Genomic DNA, 16,387 nt, shown 5'->3' with positions numbered 1-16,387 from the left:
AAATCCACACCATAAACGAGCAAGTCACTAGTCAATGGGCTGTGTGCCATCCAACCACAGCCTGGGTTCCAGGCCAAGCCAGGCTTGTGGGAAGAGTGGTGATCGGAGTAGTTTCTTAGCCAACATGTAAACATACAGTCTTGTTTTTTTTACCTATGAGAACATGTGTATTCCAGAAACAGCATAGCATGCATCACAGAATCATGCCTTTAAAGCAATACAAGGAAATAGCAGTTTTTTACATGTTTTTTATTAGAAAAATATTCTCTTTCAATAATATAATATTTTGGTGCACATGACTTTGCTATGTGACCCTCCTTTGGCTGGATGGATTGCACATTGAAATAAATAACTACACATTATAATCCGTTTTACAAGCTCTTGCTCAGAAGCAGACAATACACGTGTTTTTCATTAGCGGTCAAGTATCTGGGAAGTGTTACAATCGCTGAAGTGGAAATGTATTTGGGTACCATATTGGTGGATGGACTAGTTTGTTCTTCTGGATAATATGAAGGGACAGCACTAAATAGGTCAAAATCCGCGAAGGAACCTCCCAACCCTAGGGATTAATATGCATTTCATATCAGTAGGCAGTGACCTGCTTCTAACAGGCTTCTTGGAAGACAAACAATTTTTAAGCACAATCAAAGGAAATTGTAGGCTAATGTTGATGACTGAATATATACAGCAATACTCTGCATTCCAGAAAGATAAAGAAAGCATGATTGGCACCTGTTGCTAAATCATATTAGTTTGAGCCTTGGCCAACTGAGCACTGACCTATTAGGTGAGCTTCAGTTGGAGGTGCAATGATGGAATTAAGCCAGGGTCCAGCTAGCTCTAATTTATTATAGGTGGTTTCAGATGGGATTGCATAGTTGGGCTGACACCTTGACCAATCTATCTCTGACTTTTTATGGGAGGTTCTGGTTGGCATTTCGATAAGGCAACTAGACCATAGCCAACACAGCTCTCACTTATTATTGACGGTTTCGGATGGCGTGGCAATGGCAAAATAAGACACATAGCAGAATTCAACGTGATGGGTTAAATCAGGACCGCCATTAACTACTGTCAATTGGTTGTAAACAGCAGTAACAACGCTGATGGCCAATATCTACCATGCCTTACTGTATTAGGAGCAGCATCATTGATTTCTGGAGTTGGACTACCTGCAATTTATGTGGTGCGATGCGTCCACGACACAGCGATTCCCACATGAATCTCAATTTTCTGATAGCACGTGGCGTCTCTCTACTTCTTAATATCATCATGCATCTAGACATGGGCTGGAGGTGTTAAACTTCCAGGGTGGAGCAAGTGTTTATCTTAAAGGGGATATGACCTCATTCGTAAACCAGCATTGGTTGATTGCCGTCTACCACTTTTAATGGGATTCATTTTTGAGTTCCAGCGGCTTTGGTGAAAGTGGGCATAGGCAGAGAAATAATCTAATCCTTTGATGCCAAACAGACACTGTGGAAGGCAACAGGATCACTGATTAAATTATTGAAACTTTAAATCCACTTAATCCACTTAACCTCTGTATTTTCCATCCATCACAATGATCCAGTTTTACTGCATAACTGGTGGCTGAGCTGATAGAGCGACTCAATGTATTTATCGGACATTTGTATGGCGCCTATACATTGGTCTTTCCAGGTGCCAAATTAACAAGGCATCGTTGTCTCAACCTTTTATACTCAGTTATTACCCATGCATTTTCTTTCAGTTAATTGTCGATGGGAGTGGTTAATGTTGAGCCTACCTCACCCGCGTGTCACATTTACTCAATGTTTTGAAACTCTGGCGTTTTGATGATCCCGTGGTCTACCATTACTGTCGTTACCATAGACAATTCCTCTGAGATTCACAACAGATGTCGGAGGGATCTCCATTGGGAAAGATTTTTGGAAATATTTCTGGTCCCTTTATCATTCTCAGACAGGTACACCTGTCTCAGTTCACTGCATTTTAAGATGAAATCAACATAAGCATACAACTGTCTGTAACCTATGCTGAAACATTAGGAATTTACTCAACAAAGAATTCCCATAATGATGTTATCCTTGGGTTTAGCCGACATATAGGATTTTTAAGATGAGTCCTACATCCACTTGCTAACGGGATTTATATTTTGGCCTATGGCATTTCCCATTCCATAGAGACAAGCATAGTTGAGCAAAGTATGAAATTGTGTGTTGCAACGCACATGACGTAAGAGGAACCAACACTTTGAGTCAGCTTTCAAACCTATCCAGAACATATGTAGAGCATGAATCCACTGGATGCCTCAAACTCTGGGTCTTTAATAATTTGTGTCCATTGACCTCAGGTGAAATGCCACTCATAATCTTCATTATTCAGCAGCAGCTTTCGGTCCCACTGGTAGATCTGGTCCCAAGCCGGTGGCAGTCCTTGGAAACCAACCAGTGTAATTGTCAATCTCAATGGCCCTTGGTCAATGGCTACAGTGAGGCCCAAGTGTGCAGACTTACTATGAAGTTCTTTTAAGGGGAGCCAACCTCTGCAAGGATGTAGAATGCTTCTCTTGTCCGTGGATATCTTCAGATAGCTGCCTATAGAGATTTTTTGTCCTGGTGGTTCAAAACCTGCGATACACAGTACGGGATGATGCCGACAGCAGCCAGCGGCACGGCAGCACTCTTACAGAAAGACAGCACGTAGAACAGTAGCTCCACCTTCGTTGGAGGCTTGAAGGAGTCGAAGAGATGGAGGACGACAAGAGACGAGAAGATGCAGCAAAGGCGGAAAGTGAACTGCGCCCCCTGTTTCCCTCTGCAACTCTCCTGGTACATGCGGGAGTTGAGCGCTAGCCCAAGTCCACAGAAGATCCCCAGGTTCCTGAGAAGGCCGGCAAAGGGCGTGGTGTCGATGTGGATCCACTCGGGCCTGGCACACCACCGCTTAGCTTTCTGCAGTGTCCAGAGGAGGTCCACGTCCATAGCTCTCAGCACCAGGTAGAACCCCAGGGCAAAGGTGAAGAGGAAGAGGGTGGTGGAAAGGTATCTCTTGAGGTTGGCCTTGTAGATGGACGGGATGTGCTGAAAAGCTTCAGCGACCACCATTCCTAGAAATATAACATAATGAAAGAGCCGTTAGCACCTGAGAGGGAAACATTCCATGATGGTGAATTTCCTCTGTTTACAGAATGCCTATTTTGCAATTATATAAGTACATGCACATTTTATATTTATACAATGACATTCCAAGTAGTGTCTGTGGCACTTTCCAGGTTGCTACAACTGGGTAAGAGCATTCTCTTGCCTCCTTAACTAATGCTGGAAGCGGGTACTTAAGGCTACTGACCTGAAATAACCCCGGTGATGACTTGGTGCGGAAAGTGAGCCGCTAAGAATATCCGAGATAAGCAAACACAGACTTGGACCGCCCAGAACCCTGTCCATAGAACCCCACGAAGACACCTGGAAGACAAGCACAATTTGGAAAACTTTAATACAGTGATATAATCCATCATTATGTTTATTTTATTTATTTATTTATTTATATAGCGCACCAAACCCGGGGGTATCTGGGCGCTTATGCTTAAGAAATTGGTTACAGTGCTTATGGTTACAGGACATAATGAACAAGAAGTAGTTACATCATAAAGTGCAATAAAGTGAAGGTGGTTACTGGAATTGATTTACAGGCAGGAAACAAACAGGTCATTACATAACAAGAGTGTAATTGAGTTCAGGTGGGCACAACGGAGTAGCCTAGCCCCATGTTGCAGGGCGGCTGCGACACAAAGATGCAGAAAGTCAAATCAAGTAGGCACATTCAAGGAGGTGTCTTGGTTTGCAGAGAAACTTCAAAATGTTCCAAAACACTGTCATGACACCTAAGATTGTGATAGGACAGGGATGCCCCATTCATCAGAACTTTAGTAATAATAGCAGATGCCAGAAAAGTCTCCTTTCTGGTGGTGGGGGGGGGGGTATTAGTTTATGCAAGCCTTAACCTCGTCTCTGAGTGATGCCAGGGAAAAGGTAACCACGAGTCATTCACATTTCACATATGGATGCATCCCCAGACAGTGGCAGGGCAGATGGCATACTCAGTGGAAAGGGGGGGGTGCCTAGTACGGTGGTGGGCATGTGGCAAAGCAAAAGGGGACTCGAGGCCTTGCGTTCCATGTACTAATATTCTTTTGTCTTGACTGCTGAGCGGTCTACCCTGATATTTGGATGAATGCTTTTAGTATAAAATGCACGTGCTGGCTGTAATTAATTTAAGGATCAGTTAGTTCGAACACTTATATGTGATGTTGGGTTATCATCAAGCTTCCACAATAATGCAGCAGAATAGTGCAATGCTTTTTTCACCTTTCCTTTCCTTGTCCTGCTAGTGTCAGAATTGCATGCTTAAAACCAGAATCTTTACTGTGAGCTGACACGTGTTTCACAATGCTGCACTCATCAGGGCTCCCTTACATCACAATAGTCTACAGTCATTTCCAAATGATGGCCACCTCCAACAGCAGAAGACACACAGTGATAGAAACTAGTCGGAGCCCCTTTCTTTCAGCACATACATGTCAGCTCGACCGAGAGGAGTTTTACAAGGAACTCCAGATTGAATGTTGTAATGTAACTGAGCCCTGATGAGTACAGTAGTGCGAAACACAAATTACCTCACAGTACAGATTCTGATGTTACGCATGAAGGACTGCTGTCTCAAACGTGAGAAATAAAAAAAGGGAAAAACATCCTGTTGTTCTACTACGTTCTTCCAGAAGCTTAAATAAAACCTTGGGCTATATATGTGTATAAGCGTACTGAACGCAGACCATTTCAGGTAACCAGGGTGCGTTTTACAACAACATTGAGGGCACTCAGCCTGGGGAGCACAGATAGTCACTGAAGCTATGGCGCCGGTTCTACGTTGTAACATCGACCTGTTTCATAAAGTATACATTTTGGTCGACTTAATTTGGTCGACCAATGTTGTTACTTATTTTCATTATGTGTGTGGGGGGGTTCCACCATTACCCCTACGTCACACCACCCACCCATCAGCTACCCCTTTACTCCCCTACCTCATCACACACAAACACATATGTATATGTATTAAAAAGAGGCCCATGTAGCAAAAGCATGCCCGATGGCACCATTAGGCAGGCCACCAGGTTAGTCAAAGTACTAAGAGTCCAGAAGTCCTCTTTGCGTGGATTGGAGTTGGGTGCATTCTCATCTAACCATAGTTGACTGCTTTGTACATTTGCCTGACACAACTGGCTATAGGCCAGTATCATGTTGGAATATGTGGAGTCTTTTTCCACTCCTTCTTTCTTTCATAGTACGCAATTTGTTTCTGCTGTATTTTGGGCCCAATTAAATCTCAACTAATATATTTTAATGCATGGTTGACAGGAGATAAACTATGGCCAAAAAATGTGATGGTTGGAAGCTTTTGAATCAATCCTAACCACTGGCAATGCCTTCCACGCCATTGTGTTTCGCCCATCTACATCACTGCAGAAGGGGACTAGCCATATGCAAATCAGATTTGCTTCTTCCACCAATGGCAGCAGTTCAAGCTGAACTGATAGGCCACATCCCCTCTGCATATGAAACACCAGCAAACCAGGGCGTGTTTCAGCTTTGATGTGCCTCCTCTGTGAGGTGCAGCTTGGTTCCTTATGTAGCATCGAGCAGGGGGCCCACGCCTGTGCATACCCTCTCTCACTCCAGTTTTAAAAGGAGATCCCTTGTGTCAGACATTGCCAAACTGCGAGACCAATGTGCTGCACCGGCCCAAAGCCTGCAATAGTTGGCTGGATGTCAGAGTCCCATTGCCTCTGAAGGAACCTACTGAGCAGGAACAGATAGACTTCCTGTTGTGCTTGAGGAGGTAACACCATGCTTTAAATAACACAAACAGTGGCCTCCAACTGCACGAGCATGACTCGATCAGCTCTGCAGTTGAGTTTTTGGGTGCACCTGATTATAACCTCCAAAGTAGAAGGATCAATGAAATCTCACCACGAAAACTACAACAACAAGGTCGATGTGTCCATTTGTGTTATCCGACCCTGTGTCCTCGGGAGGTGCCCTTGAGCTCCATTTTCAAACATCACCCAGCAAATGCTCACCAGCTCTTTAATGTGGGTGGGTTCTTCTTCAGCGCAATGGAGAGAATAGCCGTCACCATCACGTAGTAGACTCCAGCGGCTCCCATGGCATGGCCGGATGGACTTCCTGGTGGATCAAAAAAAAGCAAATCTTTTATCAAATGATCTTCCTAGAAGCCAAATTAAATCAGTTTTAAGGTACAAGGCACCCATCAACTGAAGACGCAGTATGTCGAGTTACTTAACCAGTCATAGACTGAATGCAAGGATGCCACCTACAACCCTACAGTAGCTGCCTAAGGTCATAGACTGAGTGCAAGGATGCCACCTACAACCCTACAGTAGCTGCCTAAGGTCATAGACTGAGTGCAAGGATGCCACCTACAACCCTACAGTAGCTGCCTAAGGAACGTGCAGCAAAAGAAACCTTTGGGCCTTTTGAGGAGGTATTGTAAAGAAACTAATGGCATACTTATTAGCGTCCATTTTATTCTTGGACGTGTTAGTATTATTGACTTTAAAGGAGAGGCAGCTCAACCCTTGGGAGGAGATGGGTCTAGTGACAAAGTCATTGCTTTTAGAACCAGGGGATCTTAATTCTAGTCACGGCTCCAACACTTGAGGTAATGTGTGATTCTGGGGAGATCACTACATCTCTCTGGGCCTCAGCTTCCTTAAGTATGAGAATTTGGATCACTCAGAAAATAGGATCACTGCCTGTACCTAGTGCTGTATATATAAAAGCGGTCATTTAAATGTCCACGTGGCATTGGTGACATGGGTTGTTTTGAAAACAAGGAAAGATCAACGTCGAGAGAGTTATTAAAGAGAATTAAAAAAATCTCCAGCATTCTGAGCAAGTAGCAACAAACTGGGTGTAATGGAGGCACAGGCCTACTGGGAGCAAAACATGACTTCGCTGATAACAATTTGTAAAGGAGGCTACCTGACAGCCTACGTTTTATGTGGGAAATGAGCAGACATGAATGTTCTGCATAAACTCTGGGGATTGGCTGGAAGGAATTTTCTCTGTTACAAAATGTTTCATTTTTACATTTTCAGCATTTGTATTAAATTCAGTACAACCGCAAATCAAAAGAACCCCCGAAACCATTCACACCCCTAGTAAATCATGACATCATTTTCCAAATGTGCTTTAGGTGAATTTCTTTGCAATGATTTTCTGCACTGAAAAATGTGTGTGGTGCATTTTCTGCACTACACTTTTTGGGTACCTGCTGGACTCATCCACCCACAAAGAATACAAATAAAAAAGGGTTTTCTGGCTGTGCAGATGACTATGTATAAAAAATAACTGCAGAGATGGAATTTAGTGGAGAGGATGTTTGTATTTGCTGGTGATTTTGAAAGCGTGGTTCGCTTTTGCTCATCAGCGAGTTGCTGAGGCTACCCCTGCGATGAAGACATGGACGTTGTCAGTTGTGTTAAGAATCTTGGCGCTGAGAGGTCACCTGAGGTCATTGCACCCTACTTTTTTTTATTTTATTTTTTATTTACTTGTCTATAATCAAAACAAAATTTGATTTTTACACCATTCATGAAAACATAGCATCAGGTGCTTACCGGGGCCAGTCTCGCAGGTGGCCGGATACTGCTCGATAAGTGGCGCGGATATGTTGCTGTAATAATCGGTGTCGTGGACCCACCAGTACGGTCTCTGGCCGAACAAGATCCTGGAATTCAAAAGGAAGCGCCTAATGACCAATCAAGATTCAGTCAAGCCAATGCCTAAAATCACACAGGTACAGCCTGGCATGGGTATGGCCAAACAACGGATACATGAGATTGATAAGCGTTGCCATCTGTGAGTGACAGGACTATGACTGCTGTAGATGGTATACAGTCATTGCATCGAATACAAAGCATTGAATGACAAAGCATCGAAAAAAATGCATCGGAAAAAGTATTGAATGCATTTTTTCAAAGGTAAAGGTTTTATTTTAATTAGAATTAGTTTTAAGGGGTAACAAAAACAGGAGTTGGGGGGGCCCCCATTAAAAAAAATGCCTTTGAGTATTTATTTTCCGTTGCTTTTTTTAGATGCTAAGGCATTCGATGCAATCTCTATAAACCCTGTATACTTGACCATTGTTGCAATAAAATACAAACAGAGCGACCCCAAGCCCTTGGGATGCTGCAAACCAAGGAAGCTGTTACATCCGGTCGTCACTGAGGGCTTGATTCACTGAAGCGTTTATAATGCGCAAACCCATAGGAAACCGCTCTGTGAATCAGGCCCTGAAAATGTTGGATTGGGGTAAGTGGGTGGTATTGGGAGACTACATACAAAAAGGGCCAGAGTGGGAAACGCAAGGGCGGTAGTTGGGGAAGGAGTGTGCTTAGATCGAGGGTTTCCACACAAACAATTGAATCCTTTCCGCTGGACGGCTATTGGACGCTAACGGCGGGTCCGCAGCACTCTACTAACTCACACATGTGCAGGTAGTCTCCATTACAAGTGTGCCGGTCTGAAAAAAATTCGGGAAATTCGACTCCAGGATTTTTTCGGAACCGGCACACTTCAAAGTTTCAGACAGGGGCCACGGATCTCCCAGAGGCCTGACCTGTCGGGAATTCAGATCCCTACCGGCAAATACATGCTTGAATCACTGGAACCAGTACTTACAGTGCCGTTGATTCAGGCAATCCCATCCCATGGGAATTGGAATTTACTCGCACTCTGCCACCCGTAATATCATACCGGGATATCAGGCGACAGAGACGGTAAGGCAGGTTTGCCGGTATCCTGTCGCAATTACCGGCAGGATACTGGCAAACCAATAATGAGGGCTATGACCTAATGGACCATTTAAGCTCTGGGCCGAAGCAGCAAATCATCTTGACAACCTAAACTCAAACTTAAAGGCTTTGGTTCTGAGAGTGGACCTGGACCCAATTCTCCCTAATCTCTCTGATCTGGACAAAATGGGGGGGGGTGCTCTTTTCCCCAGGTTACACCACAGCTCATGCGAATTAAAACATAAAGCACTTTATTCAAAATCTAGTTGCTGAAGACAGGTGACCTGATGAAACCTTCACACAAACACCTCACACCCCAAATTAAAGCAAACGTGTTTATTTATTTATTACATGGCACTGTTGCTAGCAACGTCATGACAAGATTTAAGATTGCTCTAAAATGGCACCTCCTATCAATAACGCATCGTAACATATCAAGCGTATTTTTAGAGCACATGTTCCTGCCAGTGGGGCTTCTTGGCACTGATGACAGATGTTATTTATTGTGCAACTCAATGGTACTCATTGTATTGTCCTCAGATGGATGAAGGGCCTAGTGGGCCTGCTGGGATTCTAAACATTGACCCTGAGGTCAAACACAAATCTCTATTGTGTATACATTACTCTAGACCAAGCTAGAAGCAGCTCCATGGTCTTATAGAGACATCATCGACAAACACCGCCCCAATCCACGGTCCTAACCCCAATTCTCAAATGAAGGCAACCGTACAATTATGCAACTGCATACAGGTGTCCTTTGTCAGTCTGGGCTCTCCTGTTTTGATATCCCCATCACCTCTTTTGCCAAGAGGTTCATGGGTTATGCCAATTGTTCTATGCTCAACTATTGTAAAGCACCCGACAATGGGTTTGTTCCACCTCCCATCTGACCTTTTCGAAGCGCTATGTTCTTTCTCAAGCAAATAGAAATGTTAATGCAAATGAAACACCCCAGCGATAAGGTTAGGGCCATAGCAAGTAAGCCTGCAAGCGGCCTTCACGCGCCACACTCTGCACTTAGCTTCCTCCAGCATCCTCAGTGAACAGGCTGTCTGTGGTGATCTGGCAAGAATTGCCAGCTTCTAAATTTCCGTGAATGCTGTGTGATTTATAAATGAAAGCAATATAACCAACCAGGATGGGCGCCACCTGCCCTTGCGCGCCAAGCCCCTCGCAGTAGCTGTCTGTGGACTCCAAGCCTCTGGCACGCTCTGTCAAGCTGACCAATGAACTCAATACCGTCAGTGTATTCCAAGCTTCACACACTGCCCGGGGGCCTCGAGCTTCTCACGCTGCTGGCTGCTGTAACCCAAGCTCCCCACGGTGTCCATGTCCTGCAACCTCTTCACACTGTCAATTTACGAGCCCCAAACGCCTTACACTCTCTGCCAATGTACCCCGCATTCCTCGGACTGCCAGCCCCCTCCAAGCTCCACACACTGCCTATGTGGAATGAGCTTCCCACGCTGTCGGCTGCAGCTCCATGCACTGTGCATGCGCACCAAGCGCCTCACACTGCCTTTCTATGGACCCCCAAAACGGCCAGGCTATTATGCAAGTCTATGCAAAAAAGGACGAGCATACTCGTCCTTGGCACTTAAGGGGTTAAACTCTCCATCAATACGTCCTGTGTTCTCCAGACTGCCTGTCTACTGCAAGTTCCACATACTATGCGGCACGGGCTTCTGACACTGTCGGTTGCTGTACTCTCCCCACGCACCTCACACTGTCAATGTGTCCCCTGCACCCCAGACTGTCGCTCAGTGTATTGCAGACTCCACACACTTTGAGGCACAAGATCCTCACACTTTTGGTTGCTGAACCCCAAGCTCCTCAAACTGGCCATGAGTCCCGACATCTTCACTATGTCTGTCTAAGGACTGAGAGTTCCTCGCTCCTCTTTGCCGTGTGCCCCCTGTTTCCCCAAGCTCCTCGCATTGTTTGTGCCTCATTCTGCCCACGCTCTCTGGCCTTCTGGACAGATGATCAATTCTACCCTAAATACTCTATGCCAGCGGCAGCCAACCTAGCTACACTAGATGACCACAGAGCATCAGAAGCACCCCCACATCACTCATGGGTGTGGGTCTATTTCACCTAAAACATTTGACCTAATCACAGTTGATCAAATCTATTTGACCTTTGTTTCAGTCTAAAATTCGGGGAAGACCCCCGCAACCCCCTCCCCACTTCCCCTCAACCTAATCTATACCCTTACCCACCCCCATATACATATTTAATTACATTTGACCGAAAAAAAGGTCAAATAAATTTGATTAAATGTTTTAGGTCACTTATGCTAATACCCACTCATGTTCCCATCCTTATGAGTGATTACACTCTACCTGCTTCCACATATTAAGATAAATTGATACTGGGAAAGGAAACACAATCCACGGAGCTGGAGCACACTCGTATGTAGTATGTAAGTCGATTCATGTAGCGCAAACCGAGCTGGGGAACAACGGAAGGTTTGCAAAAGGGCATAGGGTGTTCGGTGCTCCCAAGAAGGAATCTGGATACGCGCTTAATGCCAAGAGTGGTTTCTAAGTGTGGGATCAGGATTCGAACATGTGTTGCGCTGCGTTGTCGCGCTGCGTTGTCTTGCTTCCAATACAAATGCTTTGCCCCTGATCTATCCTTCCTCCCCTTCCACATAACATTTGTGATGTGTCCTGGGTATTCCTTAAACAGCATGGACCTGTCCACTTCCCATCCCCCCCAGGGATCTTTCCCTGCCTCATCTTCATTGTAAAGCTCTTGTCAGAAACACTCCAAAATGCCACTCAATCCTGCAAGTAAGACCCCAATATATAATCCTACCACTGGCAACATGCAATCAGAACCCTTACAAAATGGCGTGCATTCATGAAATCCATTGCACCAAGTGCTCTCCAAATGATCAGGTGGCAACACCTTATCTTCCGATTGACATACATTCAATTGTTTCTTTTGAACATGCACTTGGTGTATACGCAAATACCTGCGTGTTCTTGTTCCATAAGGTGAAAGAGGGGTTTTAAGTAGGGCGTGGCAACCGAAGCCCAACATAGCTATAGAGGTACGCTATCATTTTCTGTGTATACCATGACAGGATTTGGGGTGATTTAGCAGGATTGCCAGTTCTGTTAAATCTGCCATTTCTGGGAGAAACTTCCTCCTCATTACTTCTAGCTTCTAATTCAATATGATCATGCAATTCTGGGAATGTGTGGCTTTCAGCAAACGAGCAAACGTGAAATCAATCAACCTGAAAAGAAATGAAAAAAATCACTTCTTGTGTATGACCTGAGTTCTGTCAATCTGTCCTGTTCTATATCCTGCAGCAAAGGAACAGATGATCCATCTACTAGTGCTCCCCAGAAAGACAGAAAGAATCTACGGAGCGACCGCCGTCTACTCGTTGGGATCCAGCTTGGCTTCCACCTTCAGGGCAGAACTGAAAGCCTTTCTGTGTCACTGGGCCTATGTGGGTGGTATGTGCTAATACATTCAGGCATACCCTCATCTCCGATGTTCCCCCTCTACAGCGAGATCCCCCGGCCCCCGTACTCACCACTTGAAGACCAGGTTGAGCCAGTCTCCGATCACCGCCACCCAAATGAGCTTGATGCCCACCGCCTCGCACAGGTGGAACCAGATGGGGAAGAAGACGAAGAAGGTGTTGCGCAGGTCGGCTGCGAAGGAGACGAACATGAACCAGTCCTGGGAGCTCTTGTAGTGCACCTGGAGGTACTGCACCATCTGGGCCCCGGAGTCGTGGAGCGCGTCCATTGCGGTCTCCATGTCGGCGCTGTAACGTTGGCAGGTGGGCTGGTAGGAGCTTGCTCGTGGCCTCTTCCTCTGTCCCCGCTGGCACTGCTCTGCTCCTGCTCTGCCCGGAGTCCGCACTTTATACGCTCCTGGCCTCTTGTTTGCCTTTGAGTAATGTCCCAACCAATGATCTTTGGACCCGAAATAACACTTTCGACAGAATGATAAAAAAAAAACAGCCAAACAAGGGAACATCAACGTTGATGTTGCAGAGCCTGCGTCAATCAGCTCCGTCACACCAGGGCCTGGGGGGGCATTAACCCTTTGTGTGTTTTTCAGCAGGTGCAGAATCGTAATGTCTCTGCAGAAACAGGCATAAACCAAACTAGCACAAGGCTATCGAACTAGACCCAGGATCTCCTTTGCTGTAACCTCACCATAGTCCCTGTATTCAAAACAATTAGCATACAATTAAATCAAACTAGGAAATATCCTTTCATGATTGAAATGAGAAAGAACATTATGTTTTGCATACTATTCACAAATGAAATAAAGTTGCATAAAATGTAACATGTGCTTTAATTATAAAACATGTTGATCTTCAAACAAGCGAAGCTTTGGACACCGTTCATTAACTCATCACAGAACCCACTCATAGTGATATTACACAGTGTAGTCTACCCTCAATAGCACATGCTAATTATACAGGGCTTTTAAAACGAAATGGTGCCGATTTAACGCTTTCCGGAGGCATGGAAATGTAATGATAGCCTGAAAACGCACTTGATAGGGGTGCGCTAGGTTATATAATACCACAATGATAATGGGTATTCTAATTTAGAATAGTACCCGGCCGAGGCGTGGCTTAGGCCTCCCAGCCAATGAGGAGGGTCGGAGCGGGGGCATTACCATATGGTAATCCCACCGCTCCAAGCCTCCTCAGTGCGGGAGGCCACCATCTTCCCCGCCTCATTAACAGGTCTAGTTTAGTTTTTTATTTGATATGCCCCATACCACTTACCGTCTTTTTCATTCTCCTGCGCCAGGAACACTACTGTTCTCGGCGCAACATGCTGCGCGACTCGCCGCCATGGAAAGTGAGAAGGGACCACTCACTTTGCTGAAGCATGTAATTATGGGCGCCAGGGCATTATTGCTTAAGTAGTAAATTCTTACCTGGACTTTATGAAAATAATGAGATGTTTAGAAAGGGAGCTATCTGAATTTTTGAGAGTGCAGCTGTGACTTTATGCACCTGGATGATCTATCACTCAGTGGAGAATGGGCCTCCCGCGGCTACCATCAACGCGCATGAGCTTTGATTCTTGACAGGACGTGTCTGCTGACATCACAACCGGTGGATTGTGGTATATTTGGTCCATTATGATGTTACAACTGGAGAATTATAATACATTTTGTATTGGGTAAAGTATTTCTTGCCGCACATTTTAATGACATTTCAAGTCCCAGAGGAGTTCTGTGACCAAAAGGAGGTACTGAAGTTTGAGTTCTTTTTTAAGGTCACATCATTCGCGGTGTCTCGCAATGTCCTTTTTATGTATGGAAGAGGGTATTGTATTCCTTAACATACATGGCCCCACCCCTTTGGCCTCTTACTTATGGTAATGGTGAAAATCTTCAAGTTGGTAAAAGATATAATAAATGTGGAAGCCGTTCGGACGTAAGAAAAACATAACATCCAGCCTGTAATGTACGTATGTATTTATTTATGTAATTAGTTTAATGCACTGCTATTAAAATCCTTTTGTGGTTTAAATTATAACATGCAGTTGTATTCCTGCTCTATTGTGTTAAGCTCCAGCAGTGTTCATTCAAAATTAAAATACTACAGTAAAGAGCTCCTTGTCAAGCAACAGCTGTAAATTGACACAGAGAGGCACTTTAGGAGGAAGGAATCGGAAAAGCTGGCCACCACTGTAATGAAAGGCTTCTGTGGCAGCTGGAATTCTGCTCTGGTTAGCTCAAGCAGCAGGCATTATGACATCACAACTGTAATAAGTTATGATAAAATAGGTTATTTATAAGCTCTTAATACCCAGAGGTTGCTAAGTTTGGACTCGGGATCGGGCCTGTGGTGCTCCGTGTTGTCTTGCTTCCAAGGTGAGCACATTGCCCCTGAGCTATTCTCCCTAGACAAGATTGTCATCTTTAGTGGCTGTGGGCCTTCAGCGTAGCTGTCAGTCAGAACTTATCTGGGAAGCGGTGACACTGGGCTTCCAATCAATGATAAAGAATTCTAATTCTCCACCTGTGCAGACTCAGAAATGCTTTTGGTAACCTGTGCTATATTGTCCCTCTCCATCGTTACCGACCCCAAACTTCCTTTGAGAACCCTTGACATCGAGCACCTTTTTAAAAGGTATTCCTAACATGAACTCCTGTTTGAACCCAAGATCTGGAGCTGTCCTCGCCTCAGTTACTTCCTCCATATTTAGGCTCATAATCCATGGCACTGGGCGTGATTTTCCAAATTTACTGACCATGGACTTCTTTTGATAATCCATGATCCTGAGCGGCCTACCCGTTACTCCACAATGGAACAAGCAATACCGAGCACCGTTCTCCAGGTGAACTAATCAGAAACCTCTCTTTGGTACCCAATACACCGAGAGATGCCTTTTCCAGGTAGGCTGATCCGGAACTCTATTTGGGAACCTGTGAAAGTGACTGTCCGTTCGGGGGTGTGTAGACTTGAAACGCCAGCTAGGAAATCACCATCCTGTTTGCTGTCGACATATGTCCCGACCTCCAATCATCACTTGAGAACCCCTTGACACCCAGTCCTGCTGAGCATCCTTCAAATCCTCCAAAATGATTTTGATGCTTGACTTCGATCCATGGTTATCATAGCTTGTTTTGCAGGTGCGCTGATCCCCGCAATTGGCTTTTAACCCTGATAGAGAGGGCCCTGAATTGGGGGAACTGTACACAGAAATCGATGGCATCTCATTATGTGCAAAATCCCTCTCCCAAGAGTGTACAATCGGCACCGCAATAGCAACATTTGAAACTAATTTCAATTTTCAACAATCACCCTGTGTGTTCATAACGGGTATCCCTGGCACTGACTGACATTTTTCATGAGCCACCAACCTAAACCTCAGTCAAAGACCCTAAACGGCACTGTCGATAGTTATACAAAATAACCCATAGTTTGCAGGAGCGTATTTTAGAGGATATATTTTAATGATTTTAGCTCGGGCCATAGGGTCTCTGTAAACTCAATTAGCACAGATGTGAAAATATGTATGTGAATTGTGTCTTCGTCTGTATAGAGACACATAATTAATTGGATTAACAAATGCATTTTGGTTATGGATGGAAAACGTTGTCCTGATGAAGAGCAACATTGCACGAAACATCTGATTTATCTGTTTGAATTCATGTTTTATTCTCTTTGGATTCTCATGCATTGAACTTATGCACACTCTATGGCCGAGTCTTAATTATCCTGACATTCTGGGCACCCACGGCAGCCTAGCTTTCGCCATTCACCACGTGGAGCCTCCTAGTACACTTGCGCATCGAAGCAGTACTGCTTATCAGATGCACCAGTACTTTCTCCAAAAGCCTGTAGCCCACCAGCAGTACAATCCAATGGCAGTACCATCCAATGGCACCGCTCCATCTTGTTCCGGGTCCCTGCACACAGACAATAACTGTGATGTAATTGGCTCTAGTGGAAAACAAGTGAGTGGCCCACGAGCACACCTCGGGCAGGGCAAGGCAGCAGGATTAGAGCAAAGGACGGCT

General features: G+C 45.0%; 1 protein-coding gene across 1 annotated transcript; it reads right to left on the bottom strand.

The window, feature by feature from the left end:
* Positions 1-230: 230 nt before the first annotated feature.
* Positions 231-12,845, bottom strand: LOC138521395 (glucose-6-phosphatase catalytic subunit 1-like). The gene is made up of 5 exons (XM_069634183.1): positions 12,417-12,845; positions 7,685-7,794; positions 6,122-6,227; positions 3,334-3,449; positions 231-3,094 (listed from the first exon to the last, which is right to left on the bottom strand). Exons 1-5 carry the CDS (start codon positions 12,644-12,646, stop codon positions 2,583-2,585), a joined length of 1,074 nt encoding a protein of 357 aa, XP_069490284.1. The 5' UTR covers positions 12,647-12,845; the 3' UTR covers positions 231-2,582.
* Between the last annotated feature and the right edge of the window lie 3,542 nt (positions 12,846-16,387).

This window comes from Ambystoma mexicanum, chromosome 13 (genome assembly GCF_040938575.1).
Source record: "Ambystoma mexicanum isolate Mex_15411 chromosome 13, UKY_AmexF1_1, whole genome shotgun sequence".
NCBI lineage: Eukaryota > Metazoa > Chordata > Amphibia > Caudata > Ambystomatidae > Ambystoma > Ambystoma mexicanum.
This window is presented reverse-complemented; position numbering and strand designations above follow the sequence as displayed.

Bases quoted from the DNA above. Each gene is read 5' to 3' on its own strand.
- LOC138521395 (XM_069634183.1), bottom strand. From the start codon at position 12,646: ATGGAGACCGCAATGGACGCGCTCCACGACTCCGGGGCCCAGATGGTG. The intron at 7,795-12,416 runs GTGAGTACGGGG...TTTGAATTCCAG, and splicing joins CTCAACCTGGTCTTCAAGTG to GATCTTGTTCGGCCAGAGAC. The intron at 3,095-3,333 runs GTCAGTAGCCTT...TTATATTTCTAG, and splicing joins CATCACCGGGGTTATTTCAG to GAATGGTGGTCGCTGAAGCT.